We start from the raw sequence: 10,391 nt of genomic DNA, 5'->3' as shown, positions 1-10,391 counted from the left end.
ATAGCGTAATGTTTTCAAGGTTCATCCATGTTGTAGCATATATCTGTCCTCCGTTTGTTTTTATTGGTGACTAACATTCCATTGTATAGATATATACCACTTCTTGTTTATCCATCCATCCGTTGATGGACACTTGGGTTGTTTGCACCTATTGGCTATTGTAAATAATGCTGCTGTGAAATTGGTGTAGAAAAATCTGAGCCTCTAATTTTCAGTTCTTTTAGGTATATAACTAGGAGTGGAATTGCTGGGTCATACTGTAATTCTATGTTTAACTTTTTGAGGAGCTGCCGAACTATTTTCCACAGTGGCTGCACCGTTTTACATTCCTGTCAGCCATGTGTGAGGGTTCCAATTTCTCCACATCCTTACCAACATTTATTATTTTTTGTAGTTTTGTTGTTGTTACATCCATCCTAGTGGGTGTGAAGTGGTACCTCATTGCGGTTTTGGTTTATATTTTCCTAATGATTACTGATGTTGAGCATCTTCTCTTTTAACTGGTTTCTCAGACTTGCTGCCTCCTCCAATCTTTACACTGAAGAGTAGGCTGAGTCCTTATAAAACACAAGTCTGATCATGTCTCCCCTAGTTCAGAACCCCTCAGTGCCCTCCCACCCACTCTGCCTAGATACAGCACACATCCCTGCCCTCCCTGCCCCTAAAACACACAACTTCTGTGCTCCAGCCTTTAGAAAATTCTTCCGGTGCTAAAAGACACTTCTGCAAACCCTTGCACCTGCTGTTCCCTCTGCCTAGACCATCTTCCTATGCTCTCCTCTGCCCCTCCCCCACTAAGGCCTCCCATCCATCATGTCTCAGACCTCACTGGCTCCCCATAACCTTTCACATCAGGGTTCTGTGCCCCTTCTCTGTGCTCCCCCATCACACCCTCCCTCCCTCATCATGTCACTTTCCCCTCTGATTTGTAATTGCCAGTTCAACTGTCAGTTTCAAAGGCTGAAACCCACAAGGGTCAAGGTCAGGTCTGTAGGCTCAGCCTTGAATCCTCAGAGCCCAGCACAGCCTGGGGTCTCAGTAAAACACAGTGCAGACTGGTCACTTGGAGGGAAAGGTGATGGGCTCGTGGGTGGATGCGTAGATGTGTTTGATTGCCCACCTGGCCCCAGTCTGCTTCCTCTGCCCAGAAGTTCCTCCACCCTGGTTCAGACATTTTGGTCCCGCCACTTGGCCATGTGCACCTGACTCTCATCCACGCACAGCCTAGGCTCAAGCCAGCGCCTTCATCCACAGACATGGTTGAGGGACAATAAGTCCATATTATCTTTCCACATCTGGGTTTTAAATTCCTTTCCATCTTAAATTCCCTCTTCTGTGCCCTGGACCTCAGCCATCCCCAGCACCTCAGGAATCTTCCTTTGTCACTTCTGTCCCTCCGTTCCCAGCCTCTGCAGTATCTCCCACCCACTTATCTCTACCCTCTGTCCTATTTCCTTCCCTACAAAACCCTCTGCTTCAGAGATTCCAACCTTAGCTTTGGAATTGGAATCACAGTGGGAGGTCTGAAAAAATCCCCATGCCCAGGCTGCATCCCTACTAATTAAATGGGAAAGGGGGGCACACAGATACCTGCGCATGGGTACTTTTAAAGCACCCAGGTTACTTTAACTTGCGTCTTGAGTTTCAGAACCACTGTTCTCCTTGACCCTGTAACCCCTCAGGCTGCCCCATTTTTTCTTTTGTCCGAATGTCTCAGTTGAGTTCTCTGCACCCCGACTTCCATTCTTATAAGCAGCTAATTCAACTCTTAGCAATCTAGCATCTGGCCTAAGAGTGCCCAGAAAGCACCCCTCCAGGCTGCTGCAGCCAAGTGGCCCCCTGTCCCTGTCATCCTCCTCTGTCTCCCTGCAGCCTGGTGGAGGGCTGTGTGGGGTTGTGAGGACCTGGCCTCAAACCCTAACTCCAGCCCTTCCTTGCTGTGCCATCCTGAGCAGGTTACTTAAACTTTCTGAGCCTTTCAGTGTAAACCTCCCTCCTGGGTCAGCTCTGAGAGTGGGCTGTGATAATGCAGAAAATGCATGTCCAGTGACTAACAATGCTCTGGATTATGATCCAGACCCTAGGCCCCTTCTACAAACCCTCTTCTCCATGGGCTGCCTCGCTGACCACTAGGTTCCTCCCACTGACCTCTCTCACCTCTCTCTTTCTTTCCTCTTCCTCAGTCTCCTAAGAATTGCTAACCCTGAATGAGCCTTGACTTGAAGCCTGGCAGCATCAAAGCCCTGTTAACCTCCAGGTCTGACCACAGCTTTAGGAGGAATGTAATCTCCTCATCTCCATTTTATAGATGAGAAAACTGAGGCACAGGCTGGCAAGCTATCAAAACTCATGCTGCTTTGAAGTGACAGGCCTGGGTTTCAAATCATGACAGTTTGACAGAAGGGCCGGGCTCCTCGCCCCTGCACCCATTGCCTTCCATTGAGAGAGGCCCAGGCCTCGGTCCTGGACCCTCTGTGTTCCCTGCAACCCGTTCTAGATAGTGCCAAGTTCCTAAATTTCATAGATCTAGATGTGAAAGGTAAAATAGAGAAGCTGCTAGAAGAAACAAAAGAGCACATCATCATGACATTGGGGGCAGCAAATATTTCCTAAATAGGATTCTAAAATAACAAACCTTAAAAGAAAAGATAAACTGGATTGAATTAAAATCGAGAACTTTTTTTGCTAAAAAAAAAAAAATCGAGAACTTCTGCTCATCTAAAGACACCATTAAAAGAGTTAGAAAGCCAGCCACCGAGTGGTAGAGACATACACAGTCTGCACAGCTGACAAGAGGTTCGTATCCAGCATAGAGAAAGAGCTTCTATGATTCAATCCACTTTCCCACAGACTTCCTTGTAAACATCATATAGGCCTGGATTTGGATCCTGGCTTTTCCACCTGTTTAGTGAGATCTTGGACAAGTCTCTCTGAGTTTCCGACACCCTAAATTAATTCTCATATTTCTAAATTGGGGATCAAATCCATGCCGGTATCCCACATTGTTGTGTTTCCTATGGGAATCAAAAAAGAGATACTTTTCCAAAAGTGGATCATGTATCATATGGGGGGTTATGTGTATATATATCAAGACCGCCAACCCCTATCCCTCCTCTCAGATTGAAGCTCCCCAAGGACTTGGGCCAGGTGTTAGGCTGATCTCTGACACTGTGCACAGGCCCTGGCACATTGCTCAGAGTATATGGGATCACATATTTAATACATGAATGGGCAGGGAACAGCATTTCTGGATGAGGGAACAGCATGAGGGTGGAAATGTACAGTCAAGTACATTGGGGGTCAAGTTAGGGTATAATCACAGGAAAAGTGAGAACACGCTGGGCCTGGATGGGGATGGATCTTAAATACAGGCATTGTCTGGAAGGCCCTAGGCAGCCATTACAGTTTTGGGGACAAGGGCTGTGTACAGGAAGGGGGAGAGAGAAAGGGAGAGACAGAGAGCTTTAGAGATTGGAGGTCAGGGGTGGTAAAAGATTTCTTTCTAAGCAGCAGCCATTTCAGAACTTCTGCTTCAAAAGAAGGAAGCCGATGAGTGAGAAAAAACAGAAAAAGAGTGCATTCAGTGGGAGGGGTGGCCAGTGGCCAGAGGTGAATGAGGGGAGCAGAGCAGGAGAGGATCCGGCCTCACCACCCCTTCCTCTCCTGCCAGAAAGGGACCACCAGACAGAGTGCTTCTCCAATGGGGTCCCCAGACCAGCAGCCCCAGTGTCACCCTCACCGGGGAGGTTGCCAGAGATACCAAGTCTCAGACCCCACCCCAGACCCACAGAAAAAGAATCTCCTGGGGGTGGGCCCAGCGCTCTGTTCTAACAAGCCCTCCAGGGAGTTCCGAGTGCTGCAATGTAAGAATCACGATGAGGCCACCGCAGAGAAGAAAGTCTTCCCTGATCTTCCCTTTCAGAGACACTGGTGAGAGATGAGAGATGACTGAGCCGGTCTCCCCAGGCAAAGGGGATTCACCTGGAGATGAGAATTTGAAACTGCTCTTGGGTGCAGCTCAACCCGACTCTCCATTTTTGCACAAACACTGGCTCTTGTGGGGCGCCCAGAATCCAACCCAAAGACTCATCCCCTGAAAAATGTCTCACTCCACCTGGCCTCCTGCTGTGAATTTACTTGGTACACCCCGTCTTATCCCAGGACTCAAGCATTATCAGACCTGGCAGCCCAGCAAGTGGCTGTGTGGCCGGTGCTGGCTGAGGCCACGCCTGGTAATTGATGAGCCATTCAGGGCCCTGCACCTGACCCAGGTTCTGACCCAGGGCTTGATTATCAATTAGTGTAAAGTAGCAGCACTGCAGGGGAAGGGGCAGTACCTGGGTGTGGGAGGGGCGGACCGGGGCTGGAGGAAGGTCTTCCCAGCGCACTAGCTGGGCGCAGTTCTGACCTCCCATCTCCAGGGTCTGACCTGCCTTCAGAGGTGAGTTGCATGCTGCGGGGGACTGGTGAGTGCTCGTCTTGCTGGCAGGGTGGACCCCAGCCCTAGCATTTTGTGTTGAAGCTTGAGAAAGAAGGGTTGCCTGTATTCCCAGCTCTGAGGGTAGAGTGGAGAGGGGAATCGGTGATACTGACTCTTCCTTGTACACTTTCTAGAAAGCCTTGTCTTATTCTTAGGGTGAAGTCCCCCTCACCCATGGAATCCTGGTTAAATGGCCTCCCTGTCTTTAAGGTTTACCCACACGTGAGCCTGGGCTGCTGCCCATCTCTCTTTGCCCATCCTCTTCACCCTGGGCTGGGAATGTGCGTCCTCCGCGCTTTCACCCTCGGCCCCGGGGTCCCAGTTAAAGGAGACTGCTGCGTGTCTGGGCCAATTTGCTAAATTATTTAAACAAGTAACTAAGAATCATGAGGACCCCAAATTGTCAGTTGGGGGAAGATGACAAAGAAAGGACTTGGTTGAAGAAAAAGGCTTATGGCCCAACAATTTTAATTTAGGTTTAAATAGCCACAGACATGCAAAAGCTATCCCAAGTTCTGCGGTGACAAACCTTCCTCCCATTCCTCTCTCCTACTTGCCCATTTCTATCCCCAAGGGCAATGCCCTTCTTAATTTCTTATGTGCATACAAACATATGCAAAGATAGGTTCTAATTTCCATCTTTTTACAGCAAATCTGTGCATTATGTGCATTGAATCCACCCCTCCCCCATTAACTGACCTTGGGATTTTCCTTGTCCAGATGTAAGTGTCCTTGTTATTTTTAACAGTTGTGTCATATTCCACTTCATGCATATACTGTGACTTATCTCACCAGTCCCTTCTTATGGACTTTGGCTTTGTCATCTACTATCGTAAGCAATGCTGTGATGCTTCAGTTTAGACATGGATTTTTATCTGAGGGCACCTTTAGGATAAATTCCTGAAAGTGGAAGTGCTGGGTCAGAGGGTAACTGCACTGTCACTGTGGTGGATACTGCCTTCCTTCCTCTGATGGGGAAGTAGAAAGCAGACTGCTGAGAACCAGACAGGGCAGAATTTGAATCTCTTCTCCGTGCTTTCTAGCTATTTGCTCACCTGCTCAGAGCTTCAGTGTTTAAAACCTGTAAAATGTGGCCCACACAGTTGTGTGGATGAAATGGGACCAACTATGTAAAGTATTTGGTTCAGGGCCAAAGACACAGTGAGACCTCCAAGTGTCAAGAGGAGTGGAGTCTGGCCATATAGCTGCCCTCACGTCTTCCCAAGGGCAGGCAGCGTGGGTACCCCCGGGTGTCTGAGAGCCAAGGATTGAGCCTGGTCTTCAAGGCATTGGTTCCAGTTGGAGGATCCCCTCCCCAGCCTTGCACATTGTCTTCTCCCTGAAGCTTCTAATACGTCCTGAGAATGGAACACTGGGTCTCCTCAGGACCTTCTGGGGATAGCTATTGGGCAGCCTGAAGGAAGGCATTTGGTCTGCCTTAAACCCTCAAAGCTCTGGTCCCTGGCACAGCCTCCAAATAAACTCACTGTCTGCCATGTATTGAGTGTTTGCCACTGGCCTGATATAATTACGAGTATTCTACACGCATGATTCCATTCAGTTCTCAGAATTATCCCCTAGGATGGGAAAGATTAAGTCACCACCAGCCAGACTCTTCATCATTCTGCAGCCTCGCCCCATCCAAAGGGAACGTCTTGTTTGCAGGACCGCTGAGTTCTTCCACGCGTTCCCCTCTGGGGCAGGGTGGCAAGAGACACTGCGATGTGTGTGCAGTTTCCTGTTGCCCTCCTGTTTCTTTTTCTTTTTCTTTTTCTTTCTTAATAGCCATTCTAGGGGCTTCCCTGGTGGCACAGTGGTTAAGAATCCGCCTGCCAAGGCAGGGGACACGGGCTCGAGCTCTGGTCTGGGAAGATCCCACATGCCATGGAGCAACTAAGTCCGCATGCCACAACTACGGAAGCCCACGTGCCTAGAGCTGTGCTCTGCAACAAGAGAAGCTGCTGCAGTGAGAAGCCCGTGCATCACAACGAAGAGTAGCCCCTGCTCGCCACAACTAGAGAAAGCCCACGCGCAGCAACGAAGACCCAACGCAGCCGAAAATAAATAAATTTATTTTTTTAAAAGTTAGCCATTCTTCTTTTTTTTTTAAATATTTATTTATTTGGTTGCATGGGGTCTTAGTTGCAGCAGGCATGCTCCTTAGTTGTGGCACGTGGTCTCCTTAGTTGTGGTATGTGAACTCTTAGTTGTGGCGTGCATGTGGGATCTACTTCCCTGACCAGGGATCGAACCCAGGCCCCCTGCATTGGGAGCTTGGAGTCTTAGCCACTACACCACCAGGGAAGTCCCACCTCTTGTTTATATTACTCGTGGCAGGGGTTGGGGGTGAGCCCTCATTTGAAAAGTATACGGTCAGATTAAAGGGTGAATTTGATTTTAGAGGATGGGGAATGCAGTCTGTGTGTCTAGAAGGAAAAACATAACTTATCTGGTACTAACATCTCAAAACGTGCATGTGAAATTTTACCCTCAACACCATTGCTGCCAACATGTAGTATCACAAGTTAGTTGGTGACCAATCTTTTGAATCCTCTCCCCCGGAGGAGTGTTCTCTGAGTCTTCTCAATAGACCCGGAACATTGTGTCTGCGTGTCAGCATCTTTTCTCTCTCTTGCTACAGGGCATCGGGACGAATTGGAAACCCAGGATCTGGGTGACGGGCTCATTCCTCTAAGCCCTCGAACCTGGTAGCTCAGGTACTTCATCGATCAAAGACCATGAGTGAAGAGAAGGAAGAGGCCTCGTTCAGTATACTCACAATTTATGATGAACCAGAGAAGAGGAGGAATGTGCCCGAGAGCCCTGGCATTTCCTCCCAGCACGAGCACCATGCACAGTCCCAGCTGGGCGAAGCGTGTGGTCCCCTCCAGCAGCTCCCACGCTACCCGAGGCAGCATGACCTGGCTTATCAGGAGATGAGCTGTGTGAGTCCACAGCAGTGGGCCCCCCAGGCCCTGGACAGATCTGAGCTGCAGGCCACTCAGCTCTCCGAGGCAGAATCAGAAGAAGCAGAGCCTGGCCTCAGGTAGGTCTCACCTGAACAAGACTGGCAGGGGGAGCGAACTGTCTCAGGGAGAGGGATCCTGACACAGAGCTCTCCATCCATCTCATGCCCTGACTCCTCCCTCTCTCCTCTGTGTGTCACAGCTCCCCACCAGGATCCGAGGTCGGTAAGTCCCAGCTGGGACGGTACGGGCAGGCAGGGTGTAGCCCATGGCTGGGCATTGGATGGGAGACCTGGAACGAGCTCCTGGGTGGAGAGAGCAGTCTTCTCCCTGGATCCCGTGATGCTGTTGCTGCCAGACCTCCTCTCTCTGAGTGGTTGGCCGCTGGTGTCTCCCTGCAGGTCAGCCTTGTCCTTCACCTCATCCCAGTGAAGAAGTCTTGTCATTCCTCAGAGCAATTGTAAGTGTCTTTTTTTTTTTTTTTTAAACATGGCATCTTTCCCTTCCTGTTACCCCTGGAACAAGAAGCTCGTAGGAAGAAGGTGAGGGCATGCGGTGTGTCCACATCCTCACTCTCTCTCCCATAGGTGGTGGGTGCACTGGACTTCCTGCTTCTTTGGACCCAAGCTGCCCTCCTCCCATCACCAGTGTGTAGGGCCTCAGCTGACAGGGTCACTTTTAGAGCTACATCCTAGGAGACTCTGAGCCAGGCTCTGCACTCATTGCTTATACTCAGAAGTGTCTCAAAATGTGGCCTGTTTATGAGGGAGGCCATCCTGGGCTAGTGCAGAAGGATGTCAGTGGTCTGGGGACCCCAGCTGAGGACACAGTCCTGCCTGAGGGTCAGAGAGGAGCTGTTGGATGCAGGGTCAGGAATCGAGTCAGAGGACAGGGAAGGCTGTCCCCCATGGATGAGGGCAGGTCAAGGCTGTGACCCTTTCATGGGCACCCCAGCCTCCCGTTCCAGATGAAGTGGTGGTCAGGCAGATGACCCCACATAAGTCCTGGAAGATTGGCAAACTCCGCCATGGAAAGAAAGTCCACTCCCTGGCCATCAGCAGCTCTACTCACCACGTGTACACGTGCGGCCATGGCTACATCAGGGTGTGGGATGAGAGTGCCCTGCATGCCTGGGACCACGCCCCCCAGGCCCAGCTGAACTTACAGGTGAGGGGTCATGCAGAAGGCTCAGGGAGCCTAGATGTGACATGTGTCCTAATACTTGGAGCCCATGCTTCCAGGAGATGATTTGAGAATGTCACCCATTCCTACAGGACCGTCAGAACTGTGTCCTCACCTGCAAGCTGTCCCCCGATGAGCAAAGCCTGATCACGGGGGGTCTGTCCCAGACCCTGACTCTATGGGACCTGGCGCCCACCCCCCGCATCAGGGCACAGCTGGCCTCCACAGGCCCCATGTGCTATTCCCTGGCTGTCTCCTCCAATGCCCAGATCTGCTTGGCTTGTTTCAAAGGATTTGTTGAGATTTGGGATTTGCAGAACCAAATCTTGATCAGGTATGACCTGGGGGAGGGCTGGATGGTGAGGCCTTGGGGAAGCCTGGGCCTCTTTTCCGACCTCACTCTCTCCTCTGCAGTAGGACTAGGTGAGTCGGTGTGGAGAACGCACTTGGGCTACGTATCTAGGGGCTTCCTGGGCCGGAAACTTCTGAGGGTCCAACCAGTGCATGAACCTCTGAGTTGTTTTCCCACCAGGAAGCACGAAGTCCCCATATACGGGTCCCGATGTGTGGACATCACGGGCAATAAGTTCTGGACGGGAGGTGAAGACACCAGACTGTATTCCTGGGACCTGAGGAACTACCAGAGGCTGCAGCAACACGATTTACAGCATGAGGTGCCCGGACGGCTGCGGCTGTGCTGAGTGCAGTCCCCCTGGGGACCGGGAGTTGCGGGTGCCCGCAGGAGCAGAGTCCGAGTTTGAAGAGGCGGCCACGAATGATGGCGCCGGCAGCTTTGTGCGCTGACCCCAAACCTCCTTCCAAACAGATCCTCAGCATTACCCACGACCCCAGCGAGGAGTGGCTGTTAGTGGGCCTGAGAATGAGTGACATCGTAATCCTGCACACACACCGAAGGGAGAAGTTTAAGGCTGTCCTGCAGAAATATGTCTACCACCACAATCTCAAGTTTTCCTCCTGTGGTAAGTGAGCAGGCAGGGGACACCTCTGGGTGCCCTGTCACCTGACAAGGCATCCACTCACCTGTAGAGTCTGGACCCAGCCTTATTTCAGACTCTTAATTCCCCCCTCTCCAGCCCCAGCACTGGCCGGGCCAAGGTCCAGGGCCACCTTCCCACTGCCCTCGCCTCTGCTTCCTCCCGTCACCGGTGTTCCTCCCCTGCCAGCCTGGCTACCTTTCCTCCCTTCTTTTTCTGCTCACCCCCTCTCCTTTTCTGGCCCTGTCTGTAATGGTAGCTTCCTATATGGAACCACAGCCCAAAGACATCGGCAGACAGAAGATGCTTGAAGCCCCATGTGGCTGTCCAGTTGTTCAGTGCCCCTCACCATAATCGCAGGGCTGGCAGGAGGGAGCGGGCAGATGAGGGAATGGTTTGGGTCATGTCTCTGAGTTGTATAGATGGGGAAACTGAGTCAGAGAAGGAGTGATCCTCTCCCTGGTCTAGTCGGGAGCAGAGAGCTGGGACTGGAAGGCAGCCTTGGCCTCTGGCCCTTCCATCTGTCTTTCCTTCGCCAGGGAGCTATTTTGTGTCCACACTGGATGAGTCGATCCGCTGCTTAGCTGCACCTTCTCTACAAAGATTGTTTCAGGTACTGGATGGAGGCGTGTGCAAACCCAGGCAGCTGGAGCTTACAGCCCCAGATCCCAGTTGGTCGGGCCCCAGAAATAGTGCTGGAAAGTACCTCTGAGATGGCAAACAGGGCCATTGAGTACATCGAGGGAACAAGGACTCAAGGTCCTAGGA

General features: G+C 51.2%; 1 protein-coding gene across 1 annotated transcript; it reads left to right on the top strand.

The window, feature by feature from the left end:
• The first annotated feature begins 7,218 nt into the window (after positions 1–7,218).
• TLE7 (TLE family member 7) lies at positions 7,219–9,329 on the top strand. Its single transcript, XM_029205564.1, has 5 exons — positions 7,219–7,526; positions 7,649–7,671; positions 8,414–8,613; positions 8,721–8,962; positions 9,161–9,329. The coding sequence occupies exons 1-5, from the start codon at positions 7,219–7,221 to the stop codon at positions 9,327–9,329; spliced, it is 942 nt and encodes a 313-aa protein (XP_029061397.1).
• The last annotated feature ends 1,062 nt before the right edge of the window (positions 9,330–10,391 follow it).

The sequence above is a fragment of the Monodon monoceros genome, unplaced genomic scaffold (genome assembly GCF_005190385.1).
Source record: "Monodon monoceros isolate NGI ecotype Baffin Bay Population unplaced genomic scaffold, NGI_Narwhal_1 Super_Scaffold_10, whole genome shotgun sequence".
In the NCBI taxonomy this organism is placed as follows: Eukaryota; Metazoa; Chordata; class Mammalia; order Artiodactyla; family Monodontidae; genus Monodon; species Monodon monoceros.
Note: the sequence above shows the minus strand (reverse complement) of the source record. Positions and strands in the feature narration are given on the sequence as shown.

Coding starts and splice junctions, on each gene's coding strand:
- TLE7 (XM_029205564.1), top strand. CDS start 7,219: ATGAGTGAAGAGAAGGAAGAGGCCTCGTTCAGTATACTCACAATTTAT. Junction 8,614..8,720: donor AGGCCCAGCTGAACTTACAG/GTGAGGGGTCAT, acceptor CCATTCCTACAG/GACCGTCAGAACTGTGTCCT. Junction 8,963..9,160: donor CAGAACCAAATCTTGATCAG/GTATGACCTGGG, acceptor TTTTCCCACCAG/GAAGCACGAAGTCCCCATAT.